The sequence below is a fragment of the Lycium barbarum genome, chromosome 2, assembly GCF_019175385.1.
Source record: "Lycium barbarum isolate Lr01 chromosome 2, ASM1917538v2, whole genome shotgun sequence".
Classification (NCBI taxonomy): domain Eukaryota; kingdom Viridiplantae; phylum Streptophyta; class Magnoliopsida; order Solanales; family Solanaceae; genus Lycium; species Lycium barbarum.
The window spans coordinates 114674186-114697714 of record NC_083338.1 but is presented as its reverse complement, the minus strand read 5'-3'; the positions used below and the strand labels follow the sequence as shown (position 1 = coordinate 114697714).

The window sequence follows — 23529 nt, the reverse complement described above, 5'->3', positions numbered from 1 at the left end:
TAAGGTTTTTGTTAAGTATTGTTGCTTTGTAACTTTCAGGTATGGCTGATTTTATTTATGTTACGTTGAGATGGTTTTATGGTGGGGTATTTGATTTAAGTAGTGGTGTGCCAAGATATGAGGGTGGTAATTGTACAGAATTCTTAGATGTTGATGTTGATACGTTGTCATATTTTGAGCTTAGGGACTACATAAAGGAATTAAGATATAGTCCAAGTTGTGGTTTTAAGGTGAAGCCCCCTAATAGTGACATTCTTGTAGATGTACTTACTGACAAGGATATTTTGGACCTTTCCCTAAGTTTGAAAGATGGGAACATTGTGGAGATTTATGTCTGCCACATGGTAGATGAACCAGATGTGCCCTCATTGCCTTTGGAATATATTGTTCCCAACAACCAAACAAAAAGTGATGCTTTTAATAAAGTTGGTAAGGGTATCCAATGTGAACCAAATATTTGTCAAAGCAACCCTAATGAGAACCCAGCCACTGAAAATACACCACTTGAAACTGCAGCAACTACTACTTCACCCTCTCAATTTCCCACTAATTCTTCAACCCCACAAACAGAAGCTGCTGAAAATTCACCCAAACAAACTGAACCTGAAGATGGTGAAAATGCAAAGCAAGTAAGTAGTGACCATGTTGACTCTCAATCAACAGATTCTGATGTTGAATCAGATGTTGAATGTGATGTAGAATCAGACCATGTGGCAGTATTTGATGGTCCAGATGGTGATGATGGATCTGATGTACATGAGGAAGTTAGAACATTTAGGGCTGAAAGAAGGGCTTATAAGAGAGGGACTAGAAGAGAGAAAAAGGGGCAACCTAACATTGATGATGTACCTTTAGGTGAAGTTGAACAAGACATAGGATTTGATGAAACAGAACCTAATGAATGAGGTTTGGAAGGAAGGGTAGGTGGTGATGAACCCTTTTACTTTAGTTCTGATGCATATAGTTGTACATCTGATAAGGATGATGCTGAGGAGGGAGTAACCTTGAAACCTAGAAGGGAAAGTAAATACATAAGGTTTGACCCTACATGTAAGAAGGTAGTATGGCAGCTTGGTATGATTTTTTAGAGTGTTAATGAGTTTAGAGATGCTGTGACTAGATATTCACTTCAGAAGCATATTCAGTTAGATAAGTTTGTCAATGAGCCTTCAAGGGTGAGGGTCACATGTAGGGATGGTTGTCCTTGGTTAATTTATGCTAAACTGGACAATTCAACCAAGAATTTTCAAATCAAAACATACTATCCTAAACATAGATGTGTTCAGACCACAAGAAACTATATGTGCAAGTATAAGTACCTAGCCACCCACTACAAAGATAGAATTACTGAACAACCAAACATCAGAATTTGCAAACTCCAAGAGGAAATTAGGAAGGAACTTGGTGTACATGTCGGCAGGTCCACTGTTAGGAGAGCTAGATCTAAGGTTTTACTAGAGATCATGGGTGATCAAGAAAAAGAGTTTGGAAGAATACTTGATTACAGAGATGAAGTGTTGAAAACAAATCCAGGAAGTACTTGTGTGGTGAAAGTATCTACTACAGAATTTGCTGAAAATGGTAGGCCTTGCTTCTTAGGTTTCTACATCTGTTTTGATGCCTTGAAAAGGTCATTTTTGAGTGGTTGTAGAAGATGTATTGGGTTAGATGGTTGTAAGGTTGTAGCAAGGGTCAACTGCTAGTTGCTGTGGCTAAGGATGGCAACAACCAGATGTTGCCAATTGCTTGGGCTGTTGTGGAGTGTGAGAACAAAACCACATGGACTTGGTTTTTGAAAATATTAATTGAAGACTTGAACTTAGGCGATGGGACTGGTTACACAGTCATTTCAGATATGCAGAAGGTACTAAACTGTTGATTTTATATTGTTTATGTTGTTACACTTTGCTGATTTTATACTGTTCCTTTTCAGGGGCTTCTTGCCACTATAAAAGAGCTCCTACCAGAAGTGGAGCAAAGGCAATGTGCTAGACACATCCTTGCAAACTGGTCAAAAGATTGGGGAGGCCTTGAAAGGAGGCTGATTTTTTGGAAATGTGCTAGAAGCACATTTGAGGCAGATTTGAGGAGAAATTTGGACAAATTAGAGCTGCTTGGTGGTGAGAAGATTGTTGAGGATTTACTTTACTACAAGGAACACACTTTTTGTAAGGTATACTTTAATACTGAAACTAAGTGTGACATCATTGACAATAATATGGCTGAGAGCTTTAATGCTTGGATCTTGCCTGCAAGACACAAGACCATCATAACCATGCTAGAAGAGATTAGGATGAAGGTAATGAATAGGATAAGCGTGATGAGGTCTTTTGCAAACACTTGGGTCACAAGAATATCTCCAATGGCATTAAGGACATTAGAAGAAAACATGGGGAAGTCAATGAACTGTAATATTGTGTTTAATGGTGAGCATGGGTTTGAGATTCTTGATGGTCCATATCAGCACACTGTTTATATTGTCAATGAGAAATGTAGTTTTAGGTCATGGCAGCTCAAAGGAATACCATGTCCACATGCCATTTGTGCCATGTTGTACAAGAAGTATGAACCTATTGAATATGTCCATGAATACTATAGCAAGAAGAACTGGTTCAAAACCTATTGTCACTACATTCAACCAATGACAAATATGGCAATGTGGCCTAGGTCTGCTAATCCTGCTATTGCACCACCAATCATCAGAAAAATGCCCAGCAGGCCCTCAAAAGCAAGAAGGAAAGAGGCCAGTGAAGCAAAGAAATGTGGAAAAATGCCAATAACAGGCATGCTGATGACTTGCAGCCAATGTGGAGGTAAAAACCACAATAAAAGAGGCTGTCAGAAGGTATGTCCTTCCTACAATTTTCTTGACTTTGCACTGCACTATTGAATTTCTATGACTTTGCATTTTACTTGTAGAGGGGAACATGACTTCTCAAACATTTGATGCTTCTCAAACATTTGATGCTTCTCAAACATTTGCTGCTTCTCAAGCCAGTAGGCAATTTAAGCAGATTAGGAATTATCACTAACAATAGCTAGACCGAACGCATCAATGGTAGTTTTTGATAATGTTTTGATAAAATACAGAAATATAAATTCTAATCTAGAAAGCAACTAAATTGATCAATGGCAACAAGAATGGAATAAAGGAAACTACTTCTCAAGTAACGATCCAATATATTTCACGAATTATAAATAATAGCAAGTTTATGTTATTTAGCCTCGGATAATGACTCTAAATTAACTTCTCCCCAAGATTAACTAGACTACCCAATTGAAGATCCCTCAAGCAATTAGGAGCATTAAGAACACCCGAATATGGCTATAAGTGGTATTGTCTATTCCTAGGTCAATATCCATTAGATGAGGGTTAACGCCCCAAATTCATGTTAATTATTCTATCTCAATCCCGTTTTTCCTCTTCCGAGTTTCAAACAAAATAAATGGGTGAGTCCAAGGGTTAGCTACTTCCTTGAGAAACGTTGAAGAACAAGAATAATTAAAATAACAAGAACTTACTTGAATATAAATAATGTCGATGAATAAATAAGCACAACAAGAGTATCAATCTTAATTGTCACCAATAAATTCCCATAAACAAGGATTAAATAAAAGAAAGAATATTTAGGTAGGAACCCTAGCCTCCAAACTTGAGTATAATGCCAAAGATAATTTTACAATGCTCTCAGTTGGCTTTTTAAAAGAACTGGAATAGCAAAAATCGTCAAAGTCCAAGTTCTGCTCGAACTGGGCCGAAAATCCTTCAACGCGAACGCGCCACGTGTCTGCGTGAACGCGTGGCTGAACTTCTCTTACTTCAGCGCGAACGCGTGACCTACTAGCGCGAACGCGCAGAGTCACTGACGCGCCTGGGCGCGAACGCGTGGATTACCTGCGCGAACGCGCAGAGTAATTTTCCACAAAAATTTCCAGAATCTCCAGTTGTTTCCAGTGATCAACTTTTTTCCTCTTTTTTCGCTTGTTTTCCACACTTAGGCTCTAAGGACCTCGTATTACCTGAAACATAATAAAAACCACGTAAAATCACATAGACTTGCTTAAAAACAAGTAAAACTTATAGCCGAAAAGCATCAATTGTGGCGTAAAATCACATAGACTTGCTTAAAAACAAGTAAAACTTATAGCCGAAAAGCATCAATTGTGGCGTAAAATCATGCCACATCAGTTAGCTGTGGTACTGTGATTTGGCAGTGTGTACATTAAGCACTAAAGTTAAATGTGCAGTCTGTGCACTGTGCCGTGTGTGTACATATAAATGTGGGCAGATTTCTGTGGCGGCTTGAATTCAGGTACATTTGACTGAAATGATTTCAGTCAGTCTGCATTGGACGATTCAATTCAATCTAATTGAATTCATGCACATTGACTGGTAGTTGGGAAGGCTAATGAGAATTGTAACCATTCAATATCATCAGCCTATTAAGCTGTCCATTTCAACTCATCCCTACACCATTCCTTCTTATTCAAACAACGAATTTCATAGCAAAATGCCTCTAGGTGAAGATGAACTGATTTACTTCGAGAAGAAACTAACCAAATCATACGTTGACAACGATGACTTTGTAAGTGTTATTTTGCAAACTTATTTCAATTGATGTGTTTACTTATTCATAATGCCTCATGCATTTTGTGCAGATCTTACCTTCTAACATACAAGATTTTCTTCCAAATACAACTACACAAGCTGTTGTTTTCTACGAGCAGCGTGAATACAATATGATGTATAAGGTTGGCGTGCATACCCGCCTCTGCCAAGGGTGGAAGGATTTCATTGATGCAAACCTTCTAAGAGAGGGATACGTCTTATGCTTTAATGGTTGTGAACATAATGAGAAAGTAACCTTCTTTGTTAATATCAAGAGGGAAGTTATCGAAATAGATTAGGTTTCTCCCTATTATGCAAAGTTTATGAATTATCATCAATGAAATATATATCTATGAACTTTATCTTTATTTATGGTTTTTCTTCTCAAGTTGAATGAAGACAACTTTTTAATTGAACATCCATGACAAGAAACTTCTTCAATTTACATACATAAAGTGAATAACAATCACTTAAACATCCTTCAACATACAAACATGTAATCCTACTATGGCAATCGACATTGGTAATGCTTGTTCAAAAACACCCAATAAATCAAATAACAACACCAAAGAAACACAAAAACAAAAACTTGTTAATAGTAATGCATCTACCCCTTTTCTCTTGTTCAAGCTTCATCACTTTCATCTCTTCTTCAAGCTTTGACACTTTCATCTCTTCTTCAACCTTGAACACTTTCATCTCTTCATTTGTAGTGATATTCTCATTACCGATGGCCATTTCACTATTGTCATTACCAATATCTCCATCAATGCAAGAAGACTCTCCTTCTTCCATTTCATTTGTCAAACCAACTTCTTCCGCCATTTTCTTCTTCAATTCCACTGTTTGCTCTTCCATTTTCTTCTTCAATTCCACTGCTTGCTCTTCCATTTTCTTAATCAATTTGTGAATAACAAACTTAGACCTTTCATCAATAGGATCATCCCTCCATTCAAAGAACTTACATTTCTTAGCCTATAAAATAAATTCAACTCATGTTAGGCACACTGTAATGTGTGGCAGAAATAAGGCACGCAACATAAAAAAATATATTTATAATCGTACCCCATAGAATGGGCATGTCCAAAATCTTCTTCTGGGATTATTGGGAGACTAAGAAATCTGCATTTTTAATAATACTCCGTGCTGGCATCGCACTTGACGCTTCATCTTTGGATCGTCATTTTGACTACAAAGATTGTTCAACTCCGATTTGAATTCTTTCATTAAGAACCCTAGAAAAAAAAATTAAGTGAAAGATTTCTTGGTCTATAAATAAAAGATGAGAATAATAATGAGTTTGGAGAAAATATTACTTACCACTAGAATGCATGGCACAAATTTCATTTTTTTTTTCTTCAAGCTTTGGCAAAAATGGAGTCAAGAAAATGAAGAAGAAGGAAGAGAAAATAAAGGGGGAGAGGGGTGGGGCGGGTTTTTCCCGTTATTTTTATCCACGTGGCAAAAAATAACAGGTCAAATGCCCCCCTCACGCGCTACTTGATCGTGTAGTCACGCACACTGCCAGATCAGCGCTAAAAGGTCACTAAAATACTGAAAAATTAAGACTGGGGGGTAATAGATCGCCCGCAAAGGTTGGGTGCGTCATAATTAATCTGGCTATACGTTGGGGGGTTTTAATGTATTTTCCCTTTTCTACCTACTTTAAACTTTATTGACGAACCTGAATGTGTTATGTTTTATCTCTGTTGGGTTTTGCTATGTTCCCTTTTATGTTTCACTTGAAGACAATGATCCACTCCATGGACCCCCAAAATATAACGTTTGCAGGGTGAGAAGGATCTTAAAATTCGAGAAATGTCAAAACAGCTGCATCGAGAGAAAAAGATATCTGCAGCTTATGAAGAAAAATTGCAGACGATATTGAAATATACAAGCATTTTTTTATTGAGTTTTTTTTTTATTTTGTGTCATTTCTTTTTGTATTAATATTCCATTTTTGCCCTCATGAATTTTTTTTAAAAGAGTAGCTTCCTTATTTTGCAAGAAAGTAAAGAGGTTATGGTGCGAATCATAAAAAAAATAAAAATAGAACAGGGTGCAAATTGTAAAAGAGGACATACATTAAGGGTGCAAAACGCAACAGACTCGATAAAATTATGCTTTCTGTAACATCTTAAACTTTTAAATGAGATGATAACTCATTTCAACAAAAGTCATGTGAACCTACAATGCATCTTCATATCATAAGAGGTTCCAAACACATTTTATATGTAATGGAATTAAGAGCACGTTTGGATTGGCTTATAAGTTGCCTATAAGCTGTTTTCAGCTTTTTTGAGTGTTTGGCTGGCCAGCTTAAAGCCATTTTGTGCATAAAATAAGCCCAAAAAAATAATTGGACCCTTTTGGCTTAGCTTATCTAAAGCAGCTTATAAGCTGAAAACAGCTTATAAGCTGCTTATTTTAAGCCCATCCAAACAGGCTCTAAGAGGTTGTTTGGGAAGCCACCTAGTAATTGAAATTAATGTAATTACAATGTAGTAATTATGGTGACCTGTTATTTGTCATAACTTAATTACAGTGTCATCTAATGGGTCATTACATTTGGATCTTAGGTTTCCAATCCATTATCCCCTTTTATTTGCATGTGTCACGATTTCATTAGCCGTGAAAGCACTTACCCTCACCCGATAGAAAATCCATCAACAACCTATTAACTCACTCACTAAATCTCCGAATTATCAATGCCTTGGACTCAGACAGCTCCACAAGCCTCACTCATGTTCAGAATTGAATCTGCACCACAAAAAGTACAGCAAGTATAGTATGAGTACAGGAAGCACGTACACTCAGTAAATCTCATAAACCAACACTGATGAAGTAGTGACAAAGTTATTAAGGAAAAGTCTTATTTAGCCTTATCGGTTTACCTTAACTCAAGACCCCTCAATTACCAGGACAGAGAAATATATCAAGTACTAAGTAAAGTCAGATAATCAAATGTATACTGCAGTGCAATGTGCTCCCGATATACACATGGAGCTCCACGGGACTACACGAGAGATATCACTCATGGAGGACTCACGAGGTTCATATACCTACTCGGAAATCAGATCTCCCAGGTCACATCGGGCAACCAACCATATAAGGCTGAAATAACCACCACTCTAACAGAACCAGGTCCATCCGGACCACATCGGGCTAAATCATACATATTAGAGCATGAATATCTTAAGTAACCAGTTATTAACATTAACTAATTCGAAAATGTTCAACGACTTAATTATCGCAATTGTACGAGATTTAATGGAGTGATCAAAACACACAGACAGGAAAATCAAGGAATATCACCTATAAGCTAAGGACCACATACTTTGGTATTCTTGGATTACGATCCACAATTACATAATTACACTACTACCCATAACATGACACTGGAATTCGTATCAATGCTCGTTCACATCCCAAATAAGAGACCCCCGCTTTCGCCCCTACCCCTTATTATTATCATTACTATCAATATTAATTAGTTATCGAAACATCCACCAAACGGAGTCTAAGAAAATTTTAACTTACCTCAAAGTCAAGAAAACAAATCACAAAGTAGCATTTCCCTTCTGAAGTGTCTCAGAACGCTCTAAATCTATCACATACGCGACGTACATAAGTAAACGAATCTGTAGATATCATCTAGTTCTCTTATTCATGGTTCTGTTTTTTCTGGTTATTAACCTTATTATTATAACTATAATTACTTATTTGCTATTCCCTACAGTCTGCCTTCTTTTATCTCGGTTCCTTGTCTACGTATATGAACAAAGATAATAATTTTCTCTCCAATCACAGTCCAATCGATAATTTATTTCCTCGGTCGAGGTTTGGCTCCGAAATTTTTTTTGGAAGCCGTTGACCATTTCCTCTCCTTCACTCCCAAACTAAATCTATTTTTAAACAGGGATTGAAATTCATGGCAAATGGGATGGTGATGGTGGAAATGAAGGTGGTGGAATTGGTGGAGAAAATGATAGAATTGGAAAAGAAGAACATGATAAGAAAAGGAAAATAAAAAAAGTAAACAAAAATATTGTTAATGAACGAAATAAAGTTGTAAATATTGTTCACGCCACATGAACATTCAGGGCCAATTTGGAAAGCCACCCAGGTAATTGGAATTGGGTATAATAATACAATTTGGTCTGTTTGTTTGATCAAATAATTACACAGTTAGGTGAGAATTAAGTGTAATTGAGAGGGTGTAATTACACTCTCCAATTCTCGGGGGGACTTTGGGTGTAATTACACCCTGTAATTCCAGAGTTAATTTTTTTTTTTTTTTTAATTTCTTTTATTTTTTAGTTTCTTTTTTATTTCTATTGTTTTAATTTCTTTTTTATTTTTACTTTTAATTTTTTTTTTTAAATATATTTTTCTCTTATATTATTTATCTTTCATTTCCTTTCTTCTCAATCCCAACCTTTACTTCTTGTGGTTCCATGTAATTGCTCGTATTTTTTTTTTATTAATTTAGCATAACCGTGCTATTATTCTAATTTTTGAAATTACACCTCTTAATATTAGAAAAAATGAGTCATTAACAAACTTGGCATATAATGAGTGACGTTATTAAAGTAGAATTTCGTTATGAATGAGGTTATAGACTTTATTTTTACTTTCTTTTGAATTATATTTACTTAAGTCACGTTGGAACTTACTTATGTAATGTTGGAATTTGACATAAGAGTATTATGTTAAACCTTTTCTTTTGAATTTTGAATTTAGGTTATATTTTTTATTTTTATTTATTTGCTTTAGTATTATTGACTTGTTATTTCACATTGCATGTTGTTTATTTTTCACTTACAGTTGATAGATTTTTTTGTCAAACATTTGAATAATGTTATGGCATTATATTTATAAATATTTTTTTTTGTCAAACATCCCATCCATGATATTCTCACAAAAAAAGTCTGCTTTTAAGTTTTATAATTAATTAAAATTAAAATATTATTAATTTGAAAAATATATATCAATTATTTTTTACAACATTAATTACAAATATATGATTATTAATTAATATATTTTCAAGAAATAACGTGTTATTAAATAACTAATTTAATATCATTTATAAAGGCACATATTTTTTGATAATTAAATTTTATTTTTAAATTAAAATTACTGTTAATTACATTTGTGGAACCAAATAACACGCTTGTAATTACACAGTAATTACATTATGACAAATAAACATGTCATTGTAGTTACAATATTGTGTAATTACTAGGCTGTGTAATTACTACCCTAGTAATTACACCAATTCCAATATCCAAGTGGCTTTCCAAATACAGTCTAAAGTGATGTGAATATCAATTTGAACAAGTTTAGGAGGGTAATAAGATCCTGCAAACTTAAGTTGTCTTTTAAAAATTAGGGACTAACTTAGGTCTTTATGTATTTTATCTTTATTTTTCAATATCTTTAAAAGAACATGGTAGTGTTTTTTTTTTTTTTTTTTTTTGTATATAAAAGAGTAAAGAAAGTATAGTAAATACAACAATAATAAAGACAAAAAAGATCAATATTAAATAAAGTATTTCCAAAAGTTACGTCAACTTTTCTTACCTAACAAAAGCAATTAACCCTCTACATAAATATATAAAATACGTAATTTATATGTCACTTTTACCCCTAAATTTCATCCATTATCCTATTTTTGCCCCTTGGGTGAATAGGATTACAATTCAAGAATATCATGTTAAACAAGATAAAAAGATTCATCTAATCAACTCTTCAGTATATTTCCTAATCCCAATTTTGTTTATTTTTACCAAAACCCCTCACTTAAATTATTTTTATTTCCTTATATATTCACACACACAATATATATAACCAATAAAATCCAATATATATATTTATAATAAAAACCAAAGAAAAATTGTCTTTCTTTAACCATCAGTTTCTTCAATTTGTTGATCTACTTTGTCTGAAATGTGTAGCTGTTGATCTTTGTTCTTGAAAAGCTTATTTGGGTCACTGATGAGTGGCTCATGGCTTAAGAATATCTTTAGGAAAATTCCAGAAAGGTAAAGTTGGAATTTTTCTAAAATGGGGTTTTCTTGAAAAGGTGAAATCTTGATTCTATAAATAGAATTTTGTGAAGTGGGGTTGTTTTTGATTTGTGTGGATTTGATTATGGATGGGTGTTTTCCTTGTTTTGGATCATCAAACAAGGAAAGTGGAAATGGTGTTAAAGAAGTGGTAAAAAAAGAGTCTTTTAAGGATGGTTCTGCTGCTCAATCTATCCATTTGAGCAAAGTTAATTCAGGTGTGTACTTACTGTTCTTTCTCAATTTTATATTTTTTTTTTTTGTTTCTGTTTCTTTTGGTTATGTTGAATTTTAGTTTTTTAAGTCCTATTTTGAGTGTTATAGACTTGATCTGAGTTTTTCTGATGTTGTGTGTGGTATTTTAGCAAGGGTTGTTACAGATTTGACTGGCTCTTCATGAAAAGAATTTGCTTCTTTTTATATGGTTTTTTCTTGTTTATTCTTTGGTAATGCTGATGTGCATTTGAGAGATCTGTCACTTGTTCTAATTGTTTAAAAATTCGTTTGTTCTATTAAATTGTTTGAATTAGTCCGAAGTATCGGTGTACTACGAGAAAATAGATTCTAATAAACACATTCTACTGGAAAAGGAGTCATTTTTCTCCCTTTTTTGCTGTTGGGAAGAGGGAGGGTGGTGGGGTTGAAAGGGCTTTCAAGTAGATGAAAATGAAGCATATATTAACTTGACAAGGAATTTTAACTTGGAGAATTTTGGAAATACTAATTGGGAGGAGAAGCAGTTCAGTCTTAAACCCCTATCAACAATAAGGAATATGTCTGTGGGAATTTGGATTCTCGTAACAAAGCTCGGTGGCACTCTTATGATTAATGCAGTATAACACTCATACTGCTGTAACTTATAAAAGAAATGCTCTTATTGCAGTTAAAAATGTTAATGGATCTTTTTGCAACTTGACTTGTTTCTTTTTCTTCTTTATTGGCGTTGGCGTGATGTTTATTTCTTATATACAGATAAATCAAAGTCTCGTGGAAGTCATGATCCTAAGAAAGATCCGGCCATTCCAAAAGATGGGCCAACAGCACATATTGCTGCGCAGACATTCACATTTCGTGAGCTTGCTGCTGCAACGAAGAATTTTAGGCCAGAGTGTTTGCTTGGTGAAGGTGGGTTTGGACGTGTTTACAAAGGTCGGCTGGAAAGCACCGGACAGGTACGTGTAATTCTGTAATGCAGAAGCAAATCATTAGCCATCTCTATGTTAGGTTACCAAATGTTAGCATATGAAACAAAAATCAAATGTCAGTAGCTTCAATTCATCAATTGTGCGCTGACTTGCAATTTTGCTCTTGGTTGTGTCGGAATGGTCTCTTTGCAGGTGGTTGCTGTTAAACAGCTTGACCGCAATGGTCTTCAAGGGAATAGGGAATTTTTGGTGGAGGTTCTGATGCTTAGCCTACTACATCATTCAAATCTCGTCAACCTGATTGGTTATTGTGCAGATGGGGACCAACGCCTCCTTGTTTACGAGTTTATGCCATTGGGTTCTTTAGAAGATCATTTACATGGTTAGACGATTTACTGCTATTTATATAGTGATTTGCACAATGCAATTATAATTTGGTTTATCATGAATAGTTATTCACCGACTAGAACCCTGCCCCTTCTGCCTATAAGAAAAGAGCAGCCACAAATGTACTAAGCTCCAGCCTCCCACTATTCATGGGGTCCAGGAAAGGGTCAGACCACATTTCGTCTATTATATGTAGCCTTACCTTGCATTTCTGCAAGAGGTTGTTTCTACGGCTTGAACCTGTGAGACAACTCTTACTCTTCCACCAAGGCTCCTCTTCTCCCTATATAATTGGTTAAAGAGAGAGGGGGTTTCAAATGAATACATGATGCCTATGTACAGAGCGCTTATGAAAGCCTTATATCTGAATATAGGTTTGGGTAACTCTAATATAACTTAGGTAAATGATGAATGCACTATGCATGATCTGAACATGGTAATGGAGCTTTTGAAGATTAACTGACCAAATCAAAGCAGTTGGAACATTCTAAACAAAAGAAATTAGATGAGACACTGCTTGCGTATTTGTGTTACATTGATGCTTTTTTAAACCGTTTCTTTTGATATCCTTGGTTTTGTGGCACCCCATTCTTTCCTTTTGGGTTTATTCATGGGCATTCCAATGACGGAGTTGTAATATGGATAAAGCTGGTGACAGTGGTACAATTTACCTAGAAATATGGTTGATGTTGCAATCTTATCCGAGCAAACATTAGAGTATTATAGGAATTACCGATGCAGTTCCAACAAGAGTTCGCTATTCCACCGATGTTCGATTATGGTTGGTTACAGGGATGGTTATCTCTGTTAAGATGTTGCTTAGGTGATTATCAATAATAGTATGGCGTTTAAACAGCTACGAGCATGATTAGTCTTTACTGTGGGAAGGGAATATTGCCTTTGGTTGAAGAGGTTGTTCTTACTGTGGTGGAAATTATAATGCAAGTTAATGAAATAAACTTAGAGGTTCTATTTGGCATCTGCCTGGTATAGTAACAGGCATTAGCATGGCAATGGCTGGCGCCAGCATAGTATTCAGAAATTATCTGTTACATATAGTTATTCCTGTCGGTGTTGCCCTCTCATTGAAGGGTATTGCATTTCTGAAGTTTTTTTAACTGAATCATCCTATACACAGTGAACTCCATGACCTTTTCACTGTTGTTGCGGTTAGTAGGTGATTTTTTTGGAACGATGGATAAACTATACTCCCTCCGGTTCAAAATAAGTGTCCACTTGGCCTTTTTATTTTGGTTCAAAATAAGTGTCCACTTACAAAATCCAAAAGGAATTAACTTTATTTTTCCAGATTTGCCCCTATTTGCTCGAGGCAATAAATAAGCAAGAGTCTATGTAGTTAGTCAAAATACCTATTTTTTTCTAGGAGTTGGTGTTTTCTTAAGGGTGTGAAAACTGGTAAGTGGTCACTTATTTTGAATCGGAGGGAGTATATTATTTTCTATAGAAGTTAATTATTTTTTTTTTTTTTTTTTTTACAGTAAGGATATAGAAGTTTTCTGAGCCGAGGGTTTATCGGAAACAACCTCTCTACCTCCCAAGGTAGGGGTAAGGTCTGCGTACATTCTACCCTCCCCAAACTTGTGGGATTTCACTGGGATGTTGTTGTTGTTGTTGTAGTAAAGGATATAGAAGTTAAATTTTGATAACTGATATCCTGTTAACCATTTGAAAAACTGAATTTACATAAGTATAAGCAGATACATATAAGATCTGACTCTGCCTTCTAATACCTATAAAAGGACCTTAACGACCTTTGGCCCCCATCTTCCCCAGCTCTAGTGCGCGATCGTTCAAGCGAATGCTATTACAATTTGTGCTGAAACATTTTGGGTACTCATCCTTGATAAAGTCTCTTGCAGAAATGCAAGGTAAGGCTGCGTACAATAGACCTTTGAGGTCCGGCCCTTCCCCGGACCCCGCGCATAGCGGGAGCTTAGTGCACCGGGCTGCCCTTTATCCTTAATAAAGCATCTGCTACCAGTGCTGGAAATTCACTTAGGAACCCAAAGAAAGCATGCAAAGTTATCTCCACGATGTTGTGGGTTTAGGAGACAATGAGAGAGCGAAGGAATTTTAAAGCTAAATGATGGCAGCCTACTTCCACTGGCAAGTCTTTAACACCACTTCTATTTATATGCAATAGATGAAGAAACAAGGTAATAAACATGGGCTGGCTGGAGTTGATCATTGTATAACTGAGAGAGAAAAGGAGTAATTGATTAAGAAACCTCTTCTCTCCCCCTCCCATTCAGAAAGAAGCATTAGATGCCAAAATCTATAGGAAAAAAGGGTAAATTTTTGTGATTTAACTTTTATATGTAGCAACTTTCTGACGTCAGATTTTTTGGTGAATCAGCAATGTTGAATCAGCAAAGGTAACTGTGTCTGATGTAAACTGTTCTCTATGTAAAAATATTAATTGAGAATTTTCCAAATATATTTTTAATAGACCTCCTAACATGTCATGGTAGTGAAGGTTTGGGTGGGGGTTCCCAGACTTATGTTCTTTGCATACGTTACATGAATGTGTGCATTTAGCAACGTCTAGGGTACAAGACTTGCCTACCCTTTGCTCATTTCTTCTCTCCGTTTGTCCATCTTAGCAAACAGGATTAGGAAATATCTCTTTTACTAGTGGGAGGCTGTGTATAGCTTTTTCAAACATTTGGTGCTTAAATCTGATATAGCCACATAATAGAATTGGGCTTTTGAAGATTGATGTCTTCCCAGTGCACTTATCAAGAGAGTTGAGCAGAAAATGTCATGGATTGAGTTCTCCTAAACCAGGGGAGGAAGCACTGTGGTTAAAGACTAAATTCTTTTCCAAATTTGCACATTTATGACTTATGTACGAACCAATGTATAGTGTATCAAACGGTTTTTGTTTGAACATTTAGTGCATGTATCTGAACATTCAATGTCTTTTTAGTTCATAACGTCACAATATGCCATACGTAGTCCTAACTTAAGGTATGTAAACAGGAAAGTCTTGGTCACCTTCCTGAATAAATCAAATAAGAGTGTTATGCTGCAACAACAACATACCCAATATAATCCCACTACGTTGGGTCTAGGAGGGTAGAGTGTACTCAGCCCTTAACCCTACCTTCGGCTCAAGCTGAGATGAAAAGACAGCATTAATAATAGGCAGTAACAGCAACAAAATAATAAGACAACGAAGTGAAAGAAACAATCAGATAGTACTAGGCAACTAAGAATAAGCAAACGTAAAAAGATACTAATACTCCTGGTACGAAAAAGAAAATTGTGCGGCAACCTACTAACCCTCTACCCTGATACTCGATCTCCACACCCTCCTATCGAGGGTCATGTCCTCGGTAAGGTAAAGTTGCGTCATATCTGGCCTAATCACCTCTCCCTGAGACTTCTTGGCCTATGGCCTACCTTTCACTCTCCTCAGGCCCGCCACGGCCAACCTCTCACACCTCATCACTGGAGTATCTGCGCATCTCCACTGCACGTGTCCGAACCATCGCAACCTCCCTCCCCGCATCTTGTCTACCACGGAGGCCACACCCACCTTGTCCTGAATCATTTCATTCCTAATCTTATCTCTCCTGGTATGCCCACACATCCATCTCAGCATTCTCATTTCTGCTACCTTCATCTTCTGGACCTGAGCTTTCTTAACTAGCCAACATTCCACCCCATATAGCATAGCCGGTCTAACCACTTTGTAGAACTGGCCTTTGAGTCTTGACGGCACATTCTTATGATAGAAAACGCCGGATGCGAGCCTCTATTTCATCCATCCCGCTCCAATACGATGTGTGACATCTCGTCAATCTCTATTGCCTTGAATAATTGACCCAGGTACTTGAAACTTCCTCTCTTGGGGATGACTTGTGTATCAAGCCCCTGCGTTTCATGAATCACGTCATTAAACTTGCACTCCAAGTATTCTGTCTTAGTCTTGCTTAACTTGAAACCTTTAGACTCTAGAGTCTGTCTTCAAACCTCCAGCCTCGTGTTAACACTGCTTCTCGTCTCGTCAAGCAGTACTATGTCATCTGCAAATAACATGTACCATGGCAGCTCCCCTTGAATGTAACGCGTCAGTGCGTCCATTGCCAAGGCAAATAGAAACAGGCTAAGAGCGGATCCCTGGTGCAGACCTATCACGACTGGAAAGTGTTCCGAGTCACGTTCTACTGTCCTTACACAGATTTTGGCTTCATAATACATGTCCTTAACCACTCTAATGTATGCTACAAGAACATCTCTAGCTTCCGGGCATCTTCATAGAACCTCATTCGGAACTTTGTCGTATGCCTTTTCTAAGTTAACAAACACCATATTCAAGTCCCTTTTCCTCTCCTATACCACCAACCTCCTCGCAAGGTGAATGACTTATGTGGTCGATCGCCTTGAGATATATCCGAACTGGTCCTCGATAATAGACACATTCCTCCTCATCTCACTTCCACCACTCTCTTCCAAACTCTCGTTGTATGGCTCAACACTTATACCCCTGTAGTTATTGCAATTTTGGATAATCCCTTGCTCTTGTACAACGGAATCATCGAACTCCACCTCGGGCATCTTTGATGTTCTAAAATGACATTAAGCAACCGAGTAAGCCAGTGCAAGCCTGCCCCGCCTGCGTTCTTCCAAAATTTCATCGGGATTTCTCCCGGTCGCTCTTCCCCGGTTCATCTTGTGCATAACCCCCTCCACCTCCTTAACCTTAACACGCCTACAATACCCAAAATTACAGCGCTTCTTGGGTGCTCCAAATCACCCAACACGATGCTTTTGTCCCCCTCTTCGTTCAAGAGTTTATGGATGTACGTCTGCCATCTTCAAAGAGTAATGTGCTGCATTAAAATTAATTCAACCATTTCAATAATGGGGAATACAAAAATACTCCATGCACTAGATACTTGTAAGAGTGTGTGGATAGTATGCTTTATTACTTATAAAAAAAAAAAAGAGTAAACAAATTCATTATTATTAATAATGGAGAATCTCGTGTACACAAGCAATTTACCTAAGGGTATAGAATCTACAACATAATTTGATTATCTATGAACGACACTCAATCTTCTAAACAAACTAGTACCTCAGGGGTGCACCGAAAAGAAACTAGGAATGAGAGGTTATTCCTTTTTATCAATGACAGTGGTTTCTGGGCCGAGTTGAGCGCTGTCGTATTTCTTTCCTTCCACAAAACCCACATGAGTAGTAGTGGTGCAACAACCCAAGCTTTCGACCTTTCATCCTTCTAAGTTATTGGTTGGAGAATGCTTCCTTCACTGTGAAGGGCATCGCCAAATTGCATTCCGAAACATCTCAATATCTCACACCACAAGCAACTCAAGTTACCAACGGACAATGTAAAATGAGGTGGTAGACATCTGTTCATGAAGCACCAGCTGGCATATATAATCTACCTTTTCCTCAAATTTTCAATTGTCAATATCGTTTCCTTCTCTACCTCTCTTCCAGCCCTCCATCGCTAGCCTCTCACACCTCCTCACCTGAGCGCCTGTGCCACTCCTTTGGACATGTCCGAACCATCTGTCTCGCCTCCACGCATCTTGTCTGCCACGGAGGCCACTCCTACCTTGGCCCGAATTTCTTCATTTCTGACCATATCTCTCCTAGTAAGCCCACACATCCATCTCAACATGCTCATTTCCGTGACTTTCATCTTCTGGACATGAGAATTCTTGACTGGCCAACACTCCGCCCCATACAACAATGTCGGTCTAACCACTACTCTGTAAAACTTACCTTTAAGTCTTGGTGGCACCGTCCTATCACACAGGACATCAGATGCGAGCCTCCATCTCAACCACCCTGATCCAATACGATGTGTGACATCGTCGTCAGTCTCCCTATTACCTTGGATTATAACTCCTAGGTACTTGAAACTCTCTCTCTTTGGGATGACTTGTGAGTCCCGCCTCATTTCCACATCAGCATCACTCGTCACCGTACTGAACTGCACTCCATGTACTCTGTCTTAATCCTACTTAACCTAAAACCTTTCGACTCCAGGGTATGTCTCCTAACCTCCAACTTGACGTTCACCACACACCGCGTCTCATAGATCAATACAATATCATCTGCAAATAACATGCACCGTGGCACCTTTCCTTGAATGTGACTCGTCAGTGCATCCAACGCCAAGGCGAATGAAAAACGGGCTAAAAGTTGATCCCTGATGCAATATCCTTTTGACCTTTTAGTTCCAATGAATTCCCCCTTATTGTAACCTCCGAATCTATTGTATTATCATCTCCTATTGTGAATATTCAGGAATGCAAGTCTCAATGTCTCTCCACACTACTTGTAACTTCAAAACTTATTCACTTCTATTCCCTTCCCTAAAGATTTTGTTGCCAATGAAGTTTTCCCATCCTTCCTTAATATACCTTATCAACTTTGGCAGTTATGCTTAAACATGGTGGCTCAAATGGACGTCCAAGGAATGTTAGTTAACTCTTTGGATGTGGCGCTTGAAAGGAAACCTAAGGAGGTAAAACAAATGGTGGAGAAACTTTAGGGTGTGGCCTAGCAGTCAATGAAATTGGTTGAAAAACCATGAGGTCTCGGGTTCCTCCTAGAGGCAAAAGCAAAAGCACTAAGTGATTTCTTTCCATCTATCCAAGCCTTGGTGGATAGAGTTACCCGGTACCTGCGATGGTGGGAGGTATCCCGTGGAATTAGTTGAAGTGTGGCGCAAGCTGACCCGAACACCACAGTTGAAAAAGATGGTGGAATATCATCCATGCTTGCATATGGTGGACAGTGTGGGGAGAGGAATGAAAGATGTTTAGAAGACAAAGTCCGTTCCCCTCAGAAGATCAAGTTCAATTGCATACATGCTTGTAAAAAAGATATGTTAGATGGAGCTGAATTGGATCTTTAATTGATCTAGTCCCATTAAGTACATAAATGGGATAACTTTTTTGCCTGTTGCTTGTAATACCTGTAAAGAACAAAAAACTCTTAGTGTTGTAGTAATAAACTCTTACATTATTCAAGAAAAATTTCTTCAGAATCCGCAGCCAAAAGGAAGTGTGATATTTTTTAGACCTCCACTCCCTTCTATAATTTTGCTTTTTCGCTACCACTTCCCTCTATCTTTCTCCTTAATTCTGAATCAACATAATCATTTCCTAGTAGGGCCTTGTAGAAAATTTGGAGATCTTTCACCCGAAGAACACTCCCCCCCCCCCCCCCCCCCACCCCCCCAACAAAAACCCCAAAACCCCCAAAACACACACACACACACATCCCCATTTCACTAGATGGTGCGTGAAGCAATGACATAAAGCATGTAGAGATCCTCGACAGAATGCTCTTAATTAATACTCTCGTCCCTCCATTTGATAAGTTTCTGTTTGCGTTATTTCTGTTAAAATTAAATGAAAGTTTCCATTGTCTAAAGTTGAAGCAATCTGTAATGTTTGTTGTTTTGTGTTGTGTTGCTATGCTCTCCTGTAATAGAAACAATGCAAATTATGCAGTAGCACCTAATCCTTCTCTTTGGAGTATGTATGCAGATCTCCCACCTGATAAAGAACCATTGGACTGGAATACAAGGATGAAGATTGCAGCTGGTGCAGCGAAGGGTTTAGAATATCTGCATGACAAAGCCAACCCTCCTGTAATATATCGAGACCTAAAATCTTCCAATATACTTCTTGATGAAGGATATCACCCTAAATTATCAGATTTTGGGCTTGCTAAACTGGGCCCTGTTGGCGACAAGACTCATGTGTCTACACGTGTGATGGGCACATATGGTTACTGTGCTCCTGAATACGCAATGACAGGTCAACTCACATTGAAATCTGATGTGTACAGTTTTGGGGTTGTCTTCCTTGAGCTGATTACAGGCCGCAAGGCAATTGATAACACACGGTCCCATGGGGAGCATAATCTTGTTGCCTGGGTATGTCCTCTCTGCCATTTTATTTGGTCATTATGATGTGCTTCCTCTGTTTCTTATATTTCTTTCACATTGATGTGTGGAAGATCTGTTTTTCCTTCAGTTCAATTTTACACCTTCAAAAGGCAGAACATTTTTTTGCCTTTTTCTTATACACTGAGAAATGTTTTTGCAGGCTCGACCACTTTTCAAGGATCGGAGGAAGTTCCCAAAAATGGCAGATCCACTACTGCAAGGGCGTTACCCAATGCGAGGACTTTACCAAGCTTTGGCTGTGGCAGCAATGTGCTTGCAAGAACAAGCATCTACTAGACCTTTAATAGGGGATGTTGTGACAGCTTTAACATATTTAGCCTCCCAAACGTATGACCCTAATGCACAAAGTAACCGTGTTGGTTCATCCACTCCAAGGAGCAGGGAGGATAGACTGCAGTCAGTTGATGGAGTAGATAGTCCTGATGAACATTGCAGTGTTCACCATGGTTCTCCTTCCATCCAGAGGAATTCTCCTGATTCCAGGAAAAGAGATTCCGCCAGGGATTTCAATACTGGGATAGAGTTGAGGAAAATTGCAACTAGTGGTGGATCTGGTCGTAAGTGGGGTTTGGATGAATCAGAACGTCCTGATTCTCAAAAAAACAGCCCAGTCAGTGCAGGTAGAAATCGAGAAACCCCAAGGAACCGGGATCTAGACAGGGAACGTGCAGTTGCTGAAGCAAAGGTATGGGGCGAAAACTGGAGGGACAAAAAGAAGACAAATGCAAGAGGTAGTAGTTTTGATGGGATAAATGATTGATTTGCCCCAAAATATATGTTGCAAGGATTTCTAGGAATATAGATTTTGGTCGTCATGATGCAAACAGGAGGTACTGCAGTTGCATAATCATTGGGTTCTTGGTTTTCCATACTCAGTTTGGAAGTAAGAGTCTTATCCTACTTTCTGTGGTTGCTCATTGAAGGTAATTCATTCATGTTCAATGTAAACTTAGATGTTTCAGCTGTTGTGGTTGAAGGAAATACTGTTAAAATGAGAGGGAAAGCAGCTCAATGGTTCAATGTGGGGCTAGAGTTGGGGGATAAATGGTAGCTGCATTGTGATAACGTGTTAATCCTATGTGTTATGGGGTTTCTAGAGTTTATGGTACAGGAGTCGTGGGGAACATATCTAACTTTCGCTTCTTTATGTGTTCTTTGTATGGAGGAACTTGGTGGATATGGTTTCGGATGTCCCTTGTAATTCCATTGTTTCACCTTGTATTCTGTTGTAGTTCCCATCTGTAAGGATTTCCGAGTCTCGCGTTTTGGCTTTTATAGAAAAGGGGTTTGAGTACCATGCCATGTCTCATGAAATGAACTACTGTATATTTTGGGTCAGCAGCTTTGAGGCTCAAACTGAAATCTCGCTTTTAGAAGGATTTGTTTAATGAGGTTCAACATCTCTTATGGGGACCATCCTCATTATTTATTGCATTACGAAATCGATTTGCTGAGGTGACTTATGCAAGTTGAAACTGCTGTGAACTCATATTTTGCACCTTCATTTTTTCTTGTCACTAACCAAAAAAATCTTGGTGAAAATATTTAGAAAGAAATTCGTTAAATCGATTCTCACAGTTTGCTGAATGTGAGAATTGGTGGGACACAATGTGGTTGGGGTGTGAAGAGAATGGAAAACATTATTAAGATTAGGAGCGGCATAGTTGGGTGTTGTGCTGTTCACGGTTTTGGTTAAAACCAAAATCAAACTGAAAATTTAATCAAATCGACATTTGGTTTGGTTGGTTTGATTTGATTTTAAATTTTAAAAACCGATAGTATTTGGTTTGGTTATAGTTCTATTAAAAAATAACCAAATAAATAACAGAATTAAACCGATAAATTATATATATAAATTTTATAATTATTTATATGTATAAATAATTATAAATATTTCATACCTTTTAATCATTAACTTGATTTTTGGTCTATTTATTTCACATGATTGTTTAAGACCCATGTTTTTAAGAATATGTCCAAGCCCGTGTATTTTAAGTCTTTTAACTCTTTAAGTGTAAACCTACGAACAGAAACTCACGTTAGAGTCTAATGTCTTTAACTTAAATGTTTAGCCTTTCTTTGTCAGCCATTTGATTTTAGTTTTTTTTTTTTTCGAATTTATACCTTTCTTTTTTCTTGTCTGATTGAGTTCTAAACTTTTAATATTTTTCATATGAAAAGGACAGAGATTGTAGATTTAGAGGTTCCTATAGAAGATACTTCAGTAACATTAGCATTTGTTACAACTCAAGCACATGGTAATGCCCTAATACTTCTTCCGTGGGTAATCCTCCTAAAAAGCATAAAAGAACAACTCCTTGTAGTCGAGACCCTAGCCTTGGGAATAATGATAGAAAAACATTTGAAGTTTGGGATCATTACACAAAGTTTTTTTTAATAAAATGGGAGAATTGAGGGCAAAATGCGAGTGCTGCCCAAAAGTTTAGGATCATTACACGAAGTTTTTTTATTTCATATATTTTCATTTTCATTTTAAGTAGTCTTTATGTTTAATTAATATGTATATTTATAACCACAACTAAAAGCTCCTATGCTCTACTTTATTTCCAGGTATGTGTATTAAGATGACAAAAATGGTGTAGCCACTACTAAGTTAGTTTTTAGCTCTATATGTAATAGTTAAGCAACTTTGGATAACTTGAGTACTACACTATTACTAGTAGTGAAAATGTTTCTATGATTTATGTTTCACCTTAAACTATAAATAAAAGTAATCGTTTGAACCAAACAAAAGACATGTCGTTTTCAACTTTTTAATGTTTTACTGATAAGTCTCATGGCTGCTAGTCACAAACCGAGAATTCGAATCAAACCGAATCAAACCGACAATAACCAAATCGGTGGTTATTATTTTATTTGGTTTGGTTATGGTTTTAGAAATTTAAAAACCGACTAAATTGAGTTGATTATGGTTTTAATCAATTACTGACCCAAATCGAACCATGAACACCCTAGTTGGGTGTGTATCAATTCCATAGGTGAAATTTGAAGGGAAACAAAAAAAGAAGTCTTGACACAAATGACACATGAAGTTAAATATATCCGAAACCAGTTTCGCTGGAACAAAGATGGAAAAGACGCCTCTCTGGCATATGAAAAATCCTATCTACTTAGGTGAAATGCAAGCAAAGAAAATCTAATTCGCCACCCACATCTATGAAGCTTGTCGTCATAACTATTAACTCCATCCTAAATGTTATAGCTTGGTTAATTAATCAAGCTTGGTTTTTGCAGGCCATCTTTTAAACGCTATCGGTTGTTCTACGCGTTCATTTGGCATTTGGTTGTACGTATTGCATACCTAATGTTTAAATGGAT

General features: G+C 37.2%; 2 protein-coding genes across 3 annotated transcripts; both read left to right on the top strand.

Moving 5' to 3' along the window:
• Positions 1–901: 901 nt before the first annotated feature.
• On the top strand, positions 902–10626 carry LOC132628767 (uncharacterized). The gene is made up of 8 exons (XM_060344532.1): positions 902–906; positions 965–1036; positions 1121–1630; positions 1687–1864; positions 1934–2813; positions 2920–2997; positions 8529–8644; positions 10567–10626. Exons 1-8 carry the CDS (start codon positions 902–904, stop codon positions 10624–10626), a joined length of 1899 nt encoding a protein of 632 aa, XP_060200515.1.
• On the top strand, positions 10383–21582 carry LOC132626830 (serine/threonine-protein kinase PBL27). Of its 2 annotated transcripts, XR_009577650.1 has the most exons (6): positions 10383–10895; positions 11650–11849; positions 12015–12204; positions 19766–20157; positions 20330–21073; positions 21168–21582. XR_009577650.1 is itself a non-coding variant. In XM_060341837.1 (5 exons), exons 1-5 carry the CDS (start codon positions 10763–10765, stop codon positions 20948–20950), a joined length of 1536 nt encoding a protein of 511 aa, XP_060197820.1. In that variant the 5' UTR covers positions 10383–10762; the 3' UTR covers positions 20951–21582. The 2 variants fall into 2 exon arrangements, 1 of the variants encoding a protein (XP_060197820.1); XM_060341837.1 differs by having other exon boundaries at positions 20330–21582.
• Positions 21583–23529: the final 1947 nt, after the last annotated feature.